The following is a 19,289-nucleotide window of genomic DNA, read 5'->3' as shown; positions in this document are numbered from 1 at the left end:
CAAACAGTTGTTAAGCAGTGTCTTTCTACACAGGAACTTTTAATGAGGATGCTTTGACTGCTTATGCAGGTAAGAAACTGACATATCATAAATAAGCCTGCTTGGAATGCTTTAATTGAACTTTCACTGCAAGGGACTTTTTGCTTGTCACTGTTAGACACAAATTCGTCGATGTCTTCAAGGCACTCAGGTGGAAGATGAGATTTAAAGTGAGGGAGCTTGTTTGTCTTATTTTATTGTCAGTTGCCACACTACTTTAAAAGAAGATAATAAGGCAAAAAGCTGGAAATGAAACTGCTGTTTTTAGGCACAAGATTCATCCTGTGTAGGTGTACCACCCGTGACGTGACAACAGAGGAAGTGAATGCGGTTGGGCTTCACTTGACGTGTTGGAACCACAATCGCAACAATCCCTCAAAGGAACCTAAAGACAACCGAAGAAGATGCACAAATTGTGGATTTATGTTGTGATATTTCTTTTGTCCGAGGAAGGGTTACTAACTCAAGGTTTGAAATCTCTTTTTTTTTTACTTATGCGATTATTTAGTTTCTTGGGAAAATTCAGAACCTTGCAAATTGTACTTATAATCTACATCCCATATACTTTCTGCAGTCTGTTGAAAACATGTTTAGAGACATGTTACAGTAAAAGGATGTAGCAAAGATAATAACACCAGTGGAGGTAGATGTTGGCAACCACAAAAAATATTTTCATCATATTCTTATGCAATTTTAAAGAAACTGCATGGGCTGAACTTCTTCGGAGTTTCTTTTGATAATGGTTTTCTTCTTGACATTTGTTTTTAATGCCAGATTTATGGAGCCCAGAACAAATAGCTGTCTGGTTGAAAAATTCTCCAACCTGAGTTGTGGATCTTTGCATCTCATCCAGCATTATGACATGATTCTTGGCTGTTTCATTTTCATGTTCTCCTTGCCAGCTCTGTTGGTATCAGCAGACAACCTTCCTACGGTTATTTGCAGTTGTTTGCTGTTTGCATTTTCAGATGATGGACTGAACAATTCTCTGTGAGATTTTTGAAACTTGGGGAAAATGTTTTGTTTTTGTTAAAACCTGATTCCACTTTACTCCTTCATCTTCATGGTGCTATTTGTTTAAAAGTCTTCTATAACAAACCTCTGAGACCATCACAGAACAGCTGCTTTGAACTAAGATTAAACTACATGAAAGTGGGCTCTATTTAATATCAATGTTAATTCTGATATCATTTGCTAGCACTGGATTTTATTTTGAGGTATGAGAGCAAAATGTTCTGAATCCATATTAATACCCTATCTACATTTTAGGTTTATGTTTTAAAATTGTTTTTAATCTTGTCTCACTTTTCTTTCATATCACAGTTATTCACATTGATTTTGTATTGACATTTTTAGCTGCAAAGTCACACAAAGTGAAAGAAATTCAAGGAATATGAATTCTATTTTATTTATTTTTATTTCAATAACATGCATCTCTTTCTCTCTCAGGAACTACTAACTCAAATATCATTGTGAACACAACTACTTCACCTCTGAAAGTTTATGGTAAATTGATATTTTTATGATTTTCTCTGCTCATGTACATTCGGTAAAACATTTTAGGGAAAGAATAACTGACAAATATAAAAGCAACAAGTGTTTTGATGCTTTTTTTTCAATTTATTTTCGACTACAGTATTTATATTCTGCTAAGAATCATTTTTTTCAAAGAAATCTAGCATTTTCACATGAGTAAATCTGTAAAAGTTTTGTTTTCTACAGGAATAGTAAAAAAAAAAAAAAAATCCAAACATTTAGTTTCCCCAATCACTAAAACTAATCTGAGTTATTATTTTTTGCAGTTAACAGAAAGGAAGTCTTCAATCTTGGGAGCGATGCTAGACTCATCTGCAGCAACAGGACTCAGACTAAGGCAATTTTTGTTATCTGGGACATTGAACTGAAACACAAAACCTGTAACATCATCTTTAGCAATGAGGGTCAAAACATTAACACCTGCGATGATGGAAAATCAATACAAAACTCAACCGATCAGTGGTTCCTGCACATCCCAAACTTTTCAGCCAGTGATGTTGGAGCTTACAGGTGTGAATCAGCTTACACAGGAGGAAATGAAAATTATAAGATTGCAGTGGGTGTCATAGGTAAGAACTTAACTTCTTAAAAGTGTGTTTTGAATATAGGAATTCATACTAATATCACTATACTAATGTCATGACTATCTCATCATACACAGTTTTTGCTGGTATCTCAAGGTCTCAAATATGCCAGATAGCATTTTCAAACACAGTATTACTGTCACCTTGGATAACTTAATGATACTTTTTAATGTATTTTTAATTACTAAAATACAGTACTTTTGTATTTTTGTAAAGTTGTTAACCTTTTAATATGTTATGGAGGTACAATATTAATGCCTTCTTGTCGTTCTTGGTTCAGCTCCTCCTGCTGTATCTGGCTGGTTAGAGCGAAGGGACAAGAAGATTGTGGCTGTGTGCAGAGCTGAAAGAGGGAATCCTGCTGCCAACATCAGCTGGAGTGTCAGATTATATCACTCTGTGACACAGCAGAATGACCCAGATGGATTTGTAACTGTAGAGAGTCGGTTGGAGATCCCTCAACACATTGATGCAAAATACTTGACCTGCAATATCCGGCACCAGTTTTGGGAGCGGGAGAAGATTCTGATGCCAAAATTCAGAGGTCAGTTTTGCTTTATTGCACTGAATGATAATATCAAGTTTTCTTTTGATACAAATGTTAAGTGATCAGTGGACAATTATTATTTATTATAGTGATATTTATTCTTTGTAAATATCTATGCAGTGGTGATGGGTTTGAAAATATTGTTAAAAAAACTTTCATTCTTTGTCAACAGAGTTTCCGCAGTGGATACGTATTGTTGTGGTTTTCATCATAATTATTTTAGGATTATTGATTTTTGCTCTAAAAAAACGGTGAGTGGCCTACTTAAATACTGCACTGTACTCACAGGCAATGAAATATTTTTGTTGACATTTTCTTCAATTTTTATAGCTTTTTGGCAGGAGATGTCTGCAGTGATTCATAAATCAATTCATCACCAGGAACCATGACACGACAGCCATTTTTGTGCTAGAAGGTGTCACTTTTTGTGTTAAAAACTGTGTAAATTTGTTGGTCAGAAGGAGCAAACTGTGTTCGCGCCATTGTTTTGATTCATGTTGGATGATATTGGATACGAAGAGAATTTGTGGAACAGAAAATAAAATCAGTGGAGAGCAATGGATGTTCATGGTGACAGAATTGGCCAAACTGGAGTTTTTGGTCTTTATCACAAGTTCTCATTCATAACAGCCTCATCACATCATACATGTCCATCAAGGAAATCTTTGACTTTAAGTATGGGCTCAACCTCTTCACCTGTTTTCTACATTAATTATAAAAAATGATTTATTTGACGAAGGGCAATGCTGTTTTCTCCCCCTGCTGCGCTTTGTGTCAATTACAGTCATCACAGTTCATACGCATGTTATTAAATCTTTGCTGTGTCAATATCTGTGATATTTTCATCTGTTTACATTCCAGTGCAACATATTTTGTTTTGTTTTTTTTAGAATTCTCTTTAGTCAATTGGTATATAAAGCAATGACTAAAATGTGTCACTCTAACTGTGGATAACCCTCATCATCAGTTTGGAAATGTAGTTTATAATTTTTTAGCCTTGAAACAGAGTAGCAAGAAAAAGTAAGTAATGCAAGAAATAATTTCTCTTCCTGTTCCAGCCAGGAAGATCTGTCAGTCACAAATTAATATGTTTTTTTTTTGTTTGTTTTTGTTTTTTTCTTCTACTTGAAGTTAATTTTTAGCTTTTATATCATGTTAAAGCATCTAATTAGAGCATAGAGATTTTCAGTTTGTTTTTTTCAATTACCTTTAAGCTAATTTCTCTTTGGCGATTTCATTATTCAATGATATGGTCAATAATTAAAGCTTATTGTATTAAAACAAATGATTCCAACCTTTTTACAACATTATTGTGCAAAAATGACAAATATCTAGGGAAAAAATGTTTTTTTTTAATCAGTTAACCAAAAGGATGTGTTAAATGAAAATGACCAAAAGGGGGCAGTGTAGCTGCAGGGATTGTTTTTATTTTTACCTTTGAGTTCATCAAGTCTTTAATAGACTATAGCTTTAGGTTTTACACAGTTTTTGCTGGCAGCAAATTATTATCCTATAGCTTGTTGATAAATGTGCTGCATTTTATTTGTTTTATGTGAAACAATTTGTCACATGACTGCGTTATTACTGAAATCAGCTAATTTAGGAACATGCCCTAAAGCTGAATGTATCACTATGTTAGTGTCATAACAATCTCATCATACACGGTTTTTCCTGGCATCTCAAGGTCTCAAATATGTCAGCTAAAAAGATCACAGTATGATCTTTTCTGTTGTTGTAAAATAGGAATAATAAAAATGATGTAAGAAGGCAAAGACGCCTGACACAAAGGAAGAAGCAGCTCGAGACTTGTGATTTTTTCTGTAACATTGAAACGCATTAAAAGTCCGTCCTATTTTATTATCTCCAAAATGTTGTATTATTTGGAGCAGGATTTTCACAGAGGTCTTGGTATTCTTGTAGCTAGGCCTGTACTTTTTTAACCTAATGAAAGAAATAAATTGTATCTAACAATGATTGGACAACAGTTTTAATGTCACCCATCTACTGACTTTCTGACTGAGTTTTTAATTTACGTTTGGAAATCTGTTCTTAAAGAGGACTGCTATCTATATAAGCATATTAAAGCAAAAATAATTCAGATTATTTTCAAGTTAAAAGTGTTGCAGGGTCTTTTCTACTTTTTTTGGGGGTAAAATCTTTCTATTCCCGACAGATGGGTAATTTGAGTAATTTTGAACTAAAACCATCCAGGACAACAACTGACTCATACAACAAAAAATCATGAACAGACAAAATCTGGGAAGGCTTTTTAAAGTCCAATCAAAGTGCAACATTCGATTGAGCAACTTCCAGCAATTTCTTAAAATCGTCAGTTTTTTTTCTCCTATCTTATCCAAAACTTTCTAATATTATAAACGCTGACAGAAAATTATTCATCCCTGGAGACAGAAATTAAATGGATGGAAAAGAGCCAGGAAAAAAAAATCATCCTGAACATTTTCATAATTTTAAAGGAAAAATCCATAAGTTTGACTTAGTCAAAGTAAAAATGTCTTTCTGTGATTTCATCCATCTGGATTGGATGAAATCCATCCATCTTGGTCTTCATTTCAGTGACAAATATATTCAGTAACAGCAATGAGTTTAAAACTTTAGAACACGGGTGTCAAACTCCAGTCCTCGAGGGCCGCTGTCCTGCAGTTCTTAGATGTGCCACAGGTACAAAATGCCTCCTCCTTGTGTAGATCAGTTCTCCAGAGCCTTTCTGATGACCTAATTATTCTATTCAGGTGTGGTGCAGCAGAGGCACATCTAAAACTTGCAGGACATTGGCTCTTGAGGACTGGAGTTTGAGACCCCTGCAAGTAAGACCAAGAAAATCTATGTAACCAGACAGTTGGATGCCAGCAAGTCGTTTACACCTTAATTCACAAACATCATGAATATGTCCATCAATAACAGCATAACACATTAGTGTTTAATGTTACCTGTTTGTACGAATGTTGCAGTCTTGTTTTAGTTATCAGACTTTCTGTGTCTTTTACATTTTTTATGTTTCTACTCCTTTTTGGTGTTGCTGTCCAGCAGAATATTCAGTTTTTCTTTTTGTTTGTAATCAGACTGTCTGTTTCTGTTTGCCTCCCACCTCTTCTTACAAACAAATGTGACAAACATTTCCGTTTCATCCGTGACAGAAAAAGGTAGGGTGGACAGGATATTGTGTGAAAAACAAATTTAGTCCCCCACAACAGCATGCTCCTGTTAACCTCATTGTAAACCTGATAACCTGTACAGTATCTGAATTGCCCACGGTAGTTACCGTAAAGTTATGGGCTGGAAAATTTTTAAAGCCAGAAACCCTCAGATGTCTCATCTGTAGAGCCACAACAGTTTCTGTCTCCTCCTGTCTTCAGTACTGACTCCGATGAAAGTAGAAGTCTATTGTGAAAAGTGAGTGACAGAGGCTTACTTAGGTTGTGTTTTGTCTCATTTAATTGAAAGGCAGCTAGTAAATAAAGTCTGCTGGTGTTTCTATGGAAACTTCTAATGGTGACATTTTGACTAACTGTCAACAGTTTGGTTTGTTGGCTGCTTGCATGCCTTTCACACCCAGGCTTCGTCATCTGTAGACTATAAAATCACCCCGCTGTCACATTTTGTTACTTGAACAAAGTCACAAGTAACAAAGTCGAACAAAGTAATACCCTTGATTGTCTTAAGGGTCTATGAAGAATGCAGTCAGTACCTCTCTGAGCAACTTCAGTTGACTTGCAAGTGTGGAAATTAATCAGGCTTTTGACCTGGCCTGACATGGCCAGGTCAGTCTTGTCATGGCAACAACTCTCGAAGATCAGATTTCTGAAAGGAGGGAGTAATTAGAAAGAAAAAAATTCTCGAGTTATGTATTTAATTCACATTAAATGTCACAAACAAACATTTGTAGGTCTACATCAACAAATTATAATAGCAATCAAAGGTTAATTGTTTTTAGTAGCAGAATTGTTTGGCCTGCCACTCGTGGGAAGTTTTACCATTGATAAACGTTTTCTGCACTTGTGGATAATGGCTCTGATCAATGTTTTCTGCATTATTATATTTACTCAGGTTATCTTTGTTTCGAAATACAGCGACAAATTCAATGACATTGACCCAAAAGCAGAAGAAACCTGTAATGATACCAACAGTATTCACCAGAACCCTCTGTTCTATTGCACTTTTTTTTTCTACTGTCAGGTAACTAAACTTTTATTCAACGCAAGAATCCATCGGATGTGGTCAGTTTTGAACTGTTAAACTCTTTATTTAAAAGAATTATAATGGAGGATGTAACATTTCCTTGTAATTAACCTGTGAATACTACCTGCAACTAAAGCCTAGTTATTTATTCAGCAGAAAACCCCAGAGACAAAGTTTTCATCTTCATAGATTATTTTCAATTCCTAAAAACACAACTTTTTTTTTAAGAAGCAGAAATATAAACTAACAAGATCTAAGCTGTAACACTGTTACAAAGACGTTTAGAGAAAGTAAATAACAACTGAACCCAAATCTCTAGTTGTTCCTTTGGTTATCTGCCAAAGGAAGTTAAAAATGTTTGATTAAAACCGATACTATCGAAAAATTACGAGAAACAGATTGACATGCACGCTCAGAATGAGGGACAGCTGCAAAGTCAAAGACGTGAAGCATGCCGCTTAGTTTCCTGAGATTGAAAATCTTTTAATAAATTTGAATAATAAAGTGAACTTGACTGCACTGTTTAATAATAACTATCAGCTAGGAATAAATGACTTGGAGTCTGTCTGTGTGGTTGGATTGAGTTGCAGTTTTTCTCTTTTGCAAAGTGACTTGAGATGACATGTACTGCAAATCACCATTATTTAGCATTATTTAAACTTAGCTGAATTTTATCATGGTGTGGTTTAGCGAGGCAGAACCATTTTAAGAGATAATCACTGATGGTGAATTTGCTCTGCAGTTTTTCCTAAGTTGCTCAGAAGGCTGTTTAATTGTGCTTCTCTAGAAATGACTCAAATATAACGATGTACCAAAGTAACCTGATATATATTTTATTTTCCTGCAGTTTTTATAAGGTATGCATATTTATGACTAGGAAAATATATGTTAATTTTTCAAGTAACCTGACATTTAATAATAGATAATAAACCTAAAGATCGTCATGTTGATCTGAATTATGATTTATCCTTTACGCTCAATGTTGATATCAATTCCTAAAATGAGTCTTTTGAAAACCTTTTAACGTTTAGCAACATGTTTCCATGGAATGATCTAAAGGTTATATCAGGCACCTAGACAATCAAAAACTACATAAAACCTTTCTCCCTACTTTCTAGCAATAAATATGACTAAACCTGGCATCTTTCAGACTCAGGTATTACCAAATTATGTAACCTTTTAAATATTTTATAGATGAATAATTAATGAAGGAATTATTTAGAGAATTTAAAATTTTCTGTTCAAATGTTTACTTATACTAAGAGTATCATGCCTTTAAACAACTAAAGAAAGCCCAGAATGTGATGTCATGGCTTTGCAAGTTTCTGATTAAAGGTTAATCTATAAGATGTGTGATAGCAAGAACAATTTATTTTAAAGCAGTAGTTCTGAATTGTTTGAAGCAAGGGTTATGTGAAGTTATTCGTAATTTTTTCCTTACCTATAGTAAGAGGAAGTCACATCATAGTGAAGTGGTTGGAAATAAAATAGATCATAGCACATCCGGCTTACATCTAATCAGATTTAATTGCATGTTTTAGCTGATTTTAGAAATTTAATTCAACATGAACTGAAAGTGTTCAAATCTGCAATTGAAGGCTATCCTCAGACATATTAACTATATGTCTGACTATATAACTATAATTTCTCGAGAAGCCTTAATGTTTGGTGCTCTTTTGTCTAGTAGGATAACATCCATCTTTTTATGTGAAGCTAAGTTGGTTCAGTCAGTTGCCTGTATCAGTTCATGAGATCAGCTGAAACTTATTGATCTGGTCCACCTTCATCAAGAATAAATTCACTTCTGGATTTTGTTACAGTTGTGCAGGTGATATGTTAATTAGTTCACAGTGATATGACATCGTCCTACTACACCTACTGTAAATACTACAGATAATACTTTAACAAAACCTTAAAAAACACAAACTAACTCTTTAGCAAAACAACATGGGGAAGTCAAATGATAATAGTCAAGATATTAAAAATAATTGTTTACCTTCACAAGCCTGATTAATCCTTGCATACAATTTTCATGAGGTGGAATTTTTATTTATTCAAACAAGTGCAAATATAAACACTGTGGAAATGTCAAGGCATTAAGGCAATTCATCAAGGGGAAGAGTTTTGTCTCTCTGAGAAATCAGTGTTTAGGTGTAAAATGTGTGACTCAACCCCAAGAACTAAAGCTAAAATCTTGTGGAGATGCAAACTGAAGCTCGTAAGACACTGCATTATTCACAGCGAAACCAGTCTTATTAGCTAATGGCAACTTTAGGGGTGTGACATCACTAAAGTTGGCGTTAACTTGGACGTCTGAGAAAGTCTTTCCAACTGTGGAGTATGATGGTGGCAGCATCATGTTGTGGTGGGTGTTGCTGGAGAACAGAGTGATGCAATTCACAAAACAGTTGTTAGAAAATAGTCCGTTTTACCGAGAAATTGTTTGTACGATATGCTTAGTAAATGCAGAGTTCTACCAGGTGTTTTCTAATAGATGCTACTAGTCTTTAAAATAACTTTAAACCATTTGTATTCTGCTTTTCCTCGCTCTACACACAGACACGCTGCCATAGCAACTTACACAACACCTACGCTAACCCACAGAGTGGAGAGAATAATATGTTGACCAGAATGGCCTGCAATGTAGTTAATTTCCTGCTTTTGGAGCGGTCTCCGATTCACTTGCAGTCACACTGCATTCAAACCGCGTCCGAACAGAGACCGAAGTTTTTAGGCGGATCAGGGTCGGCTTTCTTAGTATTGGAGTTCGATGCGCATTCACATCTACCCAAACGAACTGGACTCTCTAGACAAACTAACTTAAAGTGGACTAACAGGGCTGATGTGAATGCACCCTAGAAGTATGAAGATGTTTTGGAGTGGCAATCAAAAAGCTTGGTCTCTGTCAAATAGAAAATTCGAGGGCAGAGTAGAAAACGGTTGTGAAAGGCAGTCTATACAAACGTGACATACTTTCATCAGTTCTCTCTGAAGGAATGGGCCGAAACTACAGCAGAAGTTCTTGGAAGGATATGACCAAGCATTTCATCCAAGTCATATTTACAAAATATTTACAAACTTTTTCATTTGAAAAGTAAAAAAAAAATTCTCTTATGTCTCTTATTATTTCGGCATTCAGCAAATAACTGCAACTAACGTTGAGTAATTTACTGGCAAACAGAGAGAGTGTAAAAAGTGTACACGCTGTTTCACTTGGTGTAGCTTTTTGATATCCTCGCTCTAAAGAGCAGGCAGTTATTTTGGGTATATAAAAACGCTTGATTTTGCTTCAACAGGAAGTTGCTCTTATCAAAGGGAAATGGTCCACGGAGCACATATTTATACGCATACAATGTGAGCTAAGGGAACATGTTTTTTTCCCATGTTTATAGAGTTAATATACCAGCTTTTCAGATGGTTTTCTTCCAACTTTTAGGTTTGGATGTTTAGATAGCACAGCTGACTAAAGCGATGTGACTCGCTTGGTTTTGCAATTCTGTGGAAGACCCAGTTCCCTTTTTGTGCAGCATGACAACTCACAGTCAGCTGAATTTGAAATGCTCATGTGTAAAATAAACAGCTCTAATATTAGACCTTCTATAAAGAGCGACTTCTCGTGGATCCTGATTGCCAAGATTTTCACAGATGCGACTTCATCACATTGCTGTTGAGATTGCAAAGCGTAAAGCTCTAATAGGTTTGCTTAAGTGATTCACAGCAGTCCATTTTTTAGCACAGCAAGCCACTTTTGCAAAAAAAGTGCATCTAATTTTCATGCTGGTCTTTAGCGTTTGAAAATAAGTGCCTTCAAACAGAGACGAAAAGGGAAAGCCTAATTCATGTTCCATTTCCATCTTAAATAGGACAGCTAATACCATAACATCACATTACCAAATGCAATCATGAACCACAAAGTCCGCATGCTGTTTACAGACCCTAACCGCTCACTCACAAAATGACTACTTCGTCTGTTTTTGACAGTTATTAATCTGCGATCTACGCAGAGACAGTACAACGCCTGCACCCACATTAACATTGCATGCTTGCAGCTCAGCGTGACTCCTAAACAGCAAAATGTTCTGACACCAGCAGATATGAGACCACAGCCAGCTCAGCATTGCACCTACTCAGCAAAAACAATTTCTCCACTGAAATACTTTCTGATTGCTGAGAAAAATTACTTTTTGTTTCTTGAATAGTTCATTATTTTTTATCAGTTTTTGAATTGCGGGATATAACACATTAGTTGCATAAACACTGTGATTTTAAAAAGTGGATAAAAAACTCTGCTGGGGCCTTGTCAATTAAAAAACATAAAGTTACATTAATAAAATTATGTTTGGTAAGATTGGTAAAATATATTGAAAATGTGTCTGTTTTTTTTTTGTCTTTATAGGAGGTATCAAAATTTAACCTACATAAGAAGATATGGGAAGTCAGGATGTTTTAACCAATATAATCAAACTCAACCACAGTTCATAAGCATCTTTCTATAACTTTCAGTTTCATATTGCTTATCAATTGACATATTTTTTTCCTCATCTATCCAATAAGACAATATCCATCTGTAGCAATATAGAAAGGGATTAAATCCATGTTAACCCAAACATAATACATTTCTGATGAATACTTTTGACATTTGGTCATTTGTTTATTGAGGAAAATGGTCTAATCTATAATGTTTGCGGCATGGAAAATAAATGATTTGCTTTCAGTAGTTTGTGTGTCCTATTATGAGTTTATCTGAGCTAAGTTTCTGCTTCCTTCTTTGTCACTGTGGATCGTAGAAAACCTTTCAGCCCTTCCCCCCACATGCAGATCAGACTGAAATTTGGGTTGTTTGTGGTTTCCTCCCTCGGGTCTTTCCACAAGCTTTGTCTTGGAATAAGGTCAGGACTTTCAAGCAATCATTTGCAAAAAGACAATAACTAGAGCAGCACCATTTTGGAATCGGACAATCAGCTCTGGTCCATCAAATACTGAAAAATGTTTGTCTGATTTATTCACAGCATCAAACCTAAAATATCCCCTTCTAATATATTCACATCATGAGGCGATTGTGACTAATTGGTAGAGTCTGTCAATCTACAAGTTGTTGATTTGATTCCAGCTTCTTGCTGTTACATAGCGTTGTACCACTTGGCAAGGCACTTACCCCAAAATGTGTAAGTGCGATTGGTTGACTGTAGCTCCATTATAAAGCACTTTAACTGATTAGCATAACTATAAAAGCACTATATAGATTCCCTCCTTTTACAACCACATGTACTTGAACCCAACTTTTTTATGCTTAATCAGATAAAGGTCATGGACCGATTCTTTGATACACAAATGAAGATGCTATTGTAATCACTTCATTTTCTGTCTCATCCTTGTCAGACCATCTGAATACAGTTTATTTAAATTTCTAGTCATAGTATTTAGGAAACGATTCAAAGGTCGAAAGATCAGACTTCTAAGAAAACTGGAAACTGGAAAAAAATCCTTCGTTTCTGTTGAGCTTAAGTTCACAGGTGGGTGAGGAGACATCATCACACACAATTTGCTAGTGAAATTTAATCATCTGTTCTAACTGAGTAAAGGCCAATCAAGCCCAAAGCGTGACATAACCACCAATATTTTAAAATTGGTGGGACATAGTTAAAATTGTGAAACTGAAGGGTTTAGTTCTTTTTTAAAATTATTATTTCTATCAATAAATTCACATAAAAATCATCAAGATCCAGCTGGTATATTATATTTTGAGTGAATTGACTTTCTTCTATTGAGAAAACGCCAGTTCTTAGCTCTCGTTTACATAAGTTGATGAGGTGAATCCTTTCAGCTGTTCTTGACACTCATTACTTTCTTTTTTGAAGATAACTTTCCCCACCACCACCAGTCTTGGTGTATGACAATCTTTAAGTATCGAAATATTAAACCAGTTGTATTGGTCTCAATTAGTGAAGTTGAACATATTTAGAGACAGTTTTAGGACTGACCTTGATATTTCAAAACTCCTAATCATCTGTCATTAAACCCTTAGACATAAATGTGTTTGACTTTAAAAGTCAAACTTTTATATGATTTACCTTTTTAAATAAAGATAATGTGTTCCAGTTATCAGATTGCTGTCTAACTCAACAAAATCATCCTGCCTAAGGTATGATTCAGATTTATCTTATAATCTTCAACATTCTCATATTTTTGCCACTTGGATGTATTTATTTTTGCAAATAATTATCTATTTCACTGAACTCTGTTAATCTATTTTACATTTAGTTCCTATCAAGACTTTTTTTTACTTTAACAGATAAACAAAAGAAAAAAAAAAAGAAAATTTAAAAAAGCATGTAAATATTTTTGGAACCTTAATACAAAATAAAATAATAACTTTAACTTGCTTTTGCCTGCCTTATGTTTGACAATCTCCTTTGAAAAAACACGATCATGTGACTAACAAGAAAGGAAACTGGTGTCTTAACTTCTCAGACGTCATTCTGTGTGGGAGAAAAAAGGCAGATGTTTGAGTGGAAAGCAGTTTTGGAGAGGGGGGAAGAAAAAGAAGAGGGGAGGGATTAGCTTAGTCACACATTTTATATATAAGCCTCATTTTCCTGAGGCATGTGAAGGATTCTTGGTTTGTGTGGATGAAGCAGTGGAGCGTCTTCAGTCGAACCTCAGAGCAAAGATCGAAGGAAAGTGAAATAGCACGAGAGCTACCACAGGATCTTGGCTTGATGCAATGGTTTGAAGAATTGGTGCTTTTACTGCAACGACATTTGCCAAAAAAAGAAATCAGAGATCAGACATGACGTGGATTTATATTTTGATCTTCTTCTTCACCGCATCAAGGGGCATGACTCCAGGTTTGATTTAAAATTATCTTATTTAGTTGTGATTATCTTTTTAAACCATATTCGGTGTGTTTCAATTAACACAAAAACAGAGTTTAGTCCACAGGACGCTTGTTTGTAACTGACTTTATGACTAATTTCTTTACTCAGTAATGTATGTTGTCACAAGGCTGTTCTACTGCTAACGTACTAAATCTTTTCTTTTTTGGAAGAATAATGCAGAGATTTTTCTGTAAATGAGTCACAGTGTAGACAACCTTTGGAAAGTAAACATGCATGGTCGTGGGACAAAAAGCTGACAAGAGAAAAAAACTAATTGTTCCATAACAGAAGTAGGAAAATGTTTGCCTGTGTTTTCTGAATGAGCAAGCGGCATGCTGCCTGTTGCTTCTGCAGTGGAAACTGAGTCCTCAGATCAGGGTGACACAGTGATGCAGCTTTTCTCCACTGAGGGGGTCTCTACGTTGTGGTTTGACCACCCCACCATGTACTCTACTGTTTTGCTGTCAGAAATAAACAAACATTAGAGCCTTTATGACTACACAGCAGATGTGTTTGTAGTGAGCTCTGACTTTTCCATTACAATTTCTTTGGTTTGTAGTAATGCCACAAACGTTTTCTAAAGTGCAGATTCCAATCATAACCACAACTGATTAAAAATAATACTGATGCCTGTTTTTACAGTGTTGTTGGTTAATTTGATTCCGGTTCTCTAAAGAAGATTAATTTCCTAGACAACTCTTTTTCTCACCACTTCTAATATTTGCTATGTTTTTACAAGCTGAAAATGTGATCAAATGAATTAACCAACATTTTTTTTCTGTTCATTTTCTGCCTGAATATTTCAGAACTAATCGCTAATACTGACCTAAAATCCCTCTGTGTTGCCAAGCGTTCCCCTAACATCTATCTTCATCTCTCTCAGGAACTACTAACTCAAATATCATTGTGAACACAACTACTTCACCTCTGAAAGTTTATGGTAAATTGATATTTTTATGATTTTCTCTGCTCATCTGCATTCGGTAAAACATTTTAGGAAAAGAACAACTGACAAATATAAAATCAACATGTGTTTTGATCCTTTTTTTTCCAATTTATTTTCGAATACAGTATTTATATTCTGCTAAGAATAATTTTTTTCAAAGAAATCTAGCATTTTCACATGAGTAAATCTGTAAATGTTTTGTTTTCTATAGGAATAGTAAAAAAAAGAAAATAAAAAAAAGAAAACATTTAGTTTCCCCAATCACTAAAACTAATCTGAGTTATTATTTTTTGCAGTTAACAGAAAGGAAGTCTTCAATCTTGGGAGCGATGCTAGACTCATCTGCAGCAACAGGACTCAGACTAAGGCAATTTTTGTTATCTGGGACATTGAACTGAAACACAAAACCTGTAAGATCTCCTTCAGCAATGAGGGTCAAAACATTAACACCTGCGATGATGGAAAATCAATACAAAACTCAACCGATCAGTCGTTCCTGCACATCCCAAACTTTTCAGCCAGTGATGTTGGAGCTTACAGGTGTGAATCAGCTTACACAGGAGGAAATGAAAATTATAAGATTGCAGTGGGTGTCACAGGTAAGAACTTAATTAACTCCTTAAAAGTGTGTTTTGATTAAACATATCACTTTATGCTAATATTTTTATCACATAAGCCTCATGGGTAAAGTGTGTGAACACAGTTTCTTTATATTTATGTATTTTACCATATCATTCTGTAGCAAGCACATAACAGGACAGAACACAGTGCAATTTCACACTGTAGCACCTGAATGGCACAAATATGCTACATAGCATTTTCATACACAGTATTACTGTCACTGAGGATAACATAAAGATTTAATTATTTACCTTTTAATATATTCTGAAGTAGTAAAGCGTAATACATTTGTATTTTTTGTAAGGAACTGAAGCAATATGTTGTTGAGGTACAATAACAATCTGTTCTGGTCTTTGCTGGTTCAGCTCCTCCTGCTGTATCTGCCTGGTTAGAGCGAAGGGACAAGAAGATTGTGGCTGTGTGCAGAGCTGAAAGAGGGAATCCTGCTGCCAACATCAGCTGGAGTGTCATAGGAAATCATTCAGTGACACAGCAGAATGACCGAGATGGATTTGTAACAGTAAAGAGTGAGCTGGAGGTCCCTGAATACATTGATCCAGAAAACTTGACCTGCATTGTCCAGCACCAGTTTTGGAAGCGGGAGAAGACTTTCATACCCAAATTCAGAGGTCAGGCTTTTTTTAGGCTGAATAAGACTTTTTTTCAGCTTAAGTTTGTTATTTATTTATTCATTCTTTGCTTAATTCACCTATTTTCTATATTCTTTATACTAGTGGTATTTAATTTCTGCTTAAACCATCATGCAATACAATCTTTTAAAATCACATAATATGAGGGTCTAAATAGAAACGTCTTGTCAGTTTTTATGCGAGTTGCTCATGATGCACTGAACAATCTGGCATAGATTTTGCTTTCAACTTCATTGCTCAAAACAAAATCTGTGAGAGGACAATGGGGTCAAATAGATATTAGTTGAATTAATAGGCAAAAGGGTTGAATTGTCATTCCTCTGGTCCCTCTGATCAGTTAATCTTCATCAGTACAGACAGAGAGGTGCAAGAGATTAAAAGATGTTATTGGAAGATTGCTGCAACATTTGAAAGCAGCATCATATTAGTGTGATACATATGACGACTTTAATTAGTGATGCTCATGACTTGTCCAATCAATCCGTGGCACCTTGTCTTACTCAAAGATGATAGTACATTGTATAGAAAGTTAATGCTGGATTGTTTCTTAACTAAAAATGCTTATCTTTGTACACATTTCAAATACGTTACATATGAAACAAGGAGTTGTGGATACGCGTCACTAGGAAGTATTTCTGACATTAACTCATGTTTGATTTCTCACCTCAGGGCTTCAAATTTTGTGCTTCCTCCCTATTTTTGGGATAATCTTCATTCTCGTGGCAGGTTTTTCTATCTATGCACTAAAGAAAGTAATATTATTGAGGTAAGGAGTTCTTTTTAGCTTAAATTAAATCAACATTTCTGCCTAATGTTTCTGTTTTTTACATCACTAAGCCTGTTGATCTGATTTTTTTCAGACAATGTCAACAGACAGACACATCATCCAAATCACCTCCGGTAGGTGTTTTATCTCCACTAATCAGTGTTACAGTAAATGTGTTTTTTCTGTACTTTGCTCCGCTTTTCATATATGTATATATATAAATATATATATATTGTTTTTGTTTCCTTTTGAAGCAGACGGAGGATGTGGAGGAAGTGGAGCCTTATGCTAGCTACGTTCAACGTGTGAACTCAATATACAACTGATTTGCAGATGTGTGTGCATAAAATTCCTGTTGATGCAACACGGTCGCACACTGAAATGCACATCTTGGGACTTTGTGAAAAAGCGAGGGCTGTGAAACTGAGAAATGGCAAAATAGTAATAAGAAGAAGTGAGCAAAGTGAGATCAAAGGTTTCCGGTAAGAGAGGGAAGCCTCTTAGGTTGAAGCCGCCTCAATAAGCAGCGCAGACTGATGGAACAGGGGATGTACCTGGTGGCAAACACAGACTCCCATTCACCACTTGTGCTGCCCACTGCTCTCTGTGAGTAGGTATCATGGAGAACTTTAATAATTACTACAGATGTCATGAACCGAGGAGCTGGAAAGAATGGCTGTGCGAGCCGGATGGAGGATACTTTGACTACTAACGACTTTGGATGTTGGATGTAATTATGTAAAATAAAAATAATTATTTATCAGCTGATAGAACAAGTAATATTTTGGGAGATTTACTGGGGAAAACCCAGTGAAAGCGGTGAACGTGTGTATTTTTGAGACACATTTGCCTTGGTTTACATGTGTACAATACTATATCAACTATTAATTATATGTATTCATACGCAATTCTGTCTGTATATTAAAATATATTGAGTCAACTAATTTGTGTGCAAAACTAATTATTTGTGGATGCAAATAAAGACAAAAGAGTCAAAGGGTGTAAAACACAAATCCCAAACAAGCAGATGTTAGTTGTACTTTATTCTGTACAGTGAGCTGTGGTTTGGTATTTAATCTGTCAAAATGACTTTTACATCATGTAGAAAGAAGAACCAAAATCAGCTATTTTTTCATTTTGTCAGTCATTTCATGATTAGCATCAAAATAACTTTTAAACAAGGGCAGAGGTGTGACGTTGTTATACAATTGTAGCCTTACCAAGATCAAGACTCTGCTTTTCTGCCACTTCATACAAAATGTTTATCCATTAGAACAATTATACTAATTTGACATAGTAATAATCTATTTCAGACTTTCTAAATTGTTTGTGTGGCCTTTGTTTGTATAAAGCCGCCTGCAGTTACCATTGGACTTTGCTGTAAAAGACTCATTAGAGGGTGATTAGAGATGCACTCCTTTTCTTCCTTTATTTAGAATAATTCATAGTCATTCATCTTCTGATTCAGTACTTTGAATGGCTTTAAGAAGCAAGTGATGTGTTTTATTGGCTATAAAGAACTGCCCTAAGATTATTTAGGGCCCTCAGTGGAATATGATTTGGGGGTTATTTTCACCAGTCACCAACCATAACCTTGATGTCACTGACACATAAACTAACCCACCCAGCTTTTCAGACATTTTCAAATTTGCTATCTATTAATCTTTAAAGTGAGCTCAAAACTAAGATTAATCTTTGATTAAACCAATGACATATTTGAGTTTTTGAAATCAGCAGTTTGAGAAAAAGCAACTCTTGGAGCCTCTTGCTTACGAAGGGAAGTGAGGCAGCAGTTGATGCTTATGCCTATAATAGGACATGACACCCTTATTGTCAGCGTTTCATTAGCTGATTAGCCCTCTCTGACAAAGTGTGAACAGAAGCGTAAGCCCCGATCACATCAGAGAAAAGGAGCCTTATGTCTGTGCAGAGAAAGCCGTGGGCCCACACAGAAGGCAGAAAGCAGCACGCTCCGAATCTAAGACGCTTTGCTCTGAACAGAAGCTCAAATGAATATGAATGTAAGGTAATGTAAGGTCAAACAATGCCCTCCATTTCCTCCTTCCCAAGACTAAAACTAAGGCATCAGTTCTAATCCTCCGAATCGGGTTGTCATAGCTTCTCTTCTCCATAAATATTTTTTTCTTTAATAATAACTGGACACTGTATTTTAATTCACTGGAATATTTTTTCGTTCTAATTTTTGGAAAACTTGGTTTAGATTTCCTGTTTACTTGGTGTATATAAAAATTAAGAAATTTTCTTTTTAAAAGTGCAATTGTTAAAAAAAAAAAAAAAAGTAAGAAAAATTGAGAATTTAAGTTATTTATTAATAAGATGTGAGACTTGTCTGATTTTGATAACCCGGGAAATTGATTCAGTTACTTACAATAAAAGTCATGTGACAAAACTGAGTTTGAATCCTATGACAATTTCTGGTGAAAAATGGGCTGCTCTGCCCTCTACTGGTAGATTGCAGAACAGCACTCTTAATGCAGGGAAGTAGAAAGAGCTGCAGAATCTCG

General features: G+C 35.3%; 1 protein-coding gene across 4 annotated transcripts; it reads left to right on the top strand.

The window, feature by feature from the left end:
- Positions 1–340: 340 nt before the first annotated feature.
- si:ch211-214p13.9 (cell surface glycoprotein CD200 receptor 1) lies at positions 341–17,708 on the top strand. 4 transcript variants are annotated; one of them, XM_028023978.1, is made up of 7 exons: positions 341–507; positions 14,665–14,721; positions 15,024–15,326; positions 15,714–15,977; positions 16,668–16,764; positions 16,859–16,898; positions 17,022–17,708. In XM_028023978.1, exons 1-7 carry the CDS (start codon positions 444–446, stop codon positions 17,088–17,090), a joined length of 894 nt encoding a protein of 297 aa, XP_027879779.1. In that variant the 5' UTR covers positions 341–443; the 3' UTR covers positions 17,091–17,708. The 4 variants fall into 4 exon arrangements, with proteins under 4 accessions (XP_027879779.1, XP_027879778.1, XP_027879780.1 ...); XM_028023977.1 differs by having other exon boundaries at positions 346–507; positions 17,019–17,708; XM_028023979.1 differs by lacking the exon at positions 341–507 and adding an exon at positions 13,414–13,751 and having other exon boundaries at positions 17,019–17,708.
- Positions 17,709–19,289: the final 1,581 nt, after the last annotated feature.

This window comes from Xiphophorus couchianus, chromosome 7, assembly GCF_001444195.1.
Source record: "Xiphophorus couchianus chromosome 7, X_couchianus-1.0, whole genome shotgun sequence".
NCBI lineage: Eukaryota > Metazoa > Chordata > Actinopteri > Cyprinodontiformes > Poeciliidae > Xiphophorus > Xiphophorus couchianus.
Note: the sequence above shows the minus strand (reverse complement) of the source record. Positions and strands in the feature narration are given on the sequence as shown.

Coding starts and splice junctions, on each gene's coding strand:
- si:ch211-214p13.9 (XM_028023977.1), top strand. CDS start 444: ATGCACAAATTGTGGATTTATGTTGTGATATTTCTTTTGTCCGAGGAA. Junction 508..14,664: donor GGAAGGGTTACTAACTCAAG/GTTTGAAATCTC, acceptor CATCTCTCTCAG/GAACTACTAACTCAAATATC. Junction 16,765..16,858: donor AAGAAAGTAATATTATTGAG/GTAAGGAGTTCT, acceptor GATTTTTTTCAG/ACAATGTCAACAGACAGACA.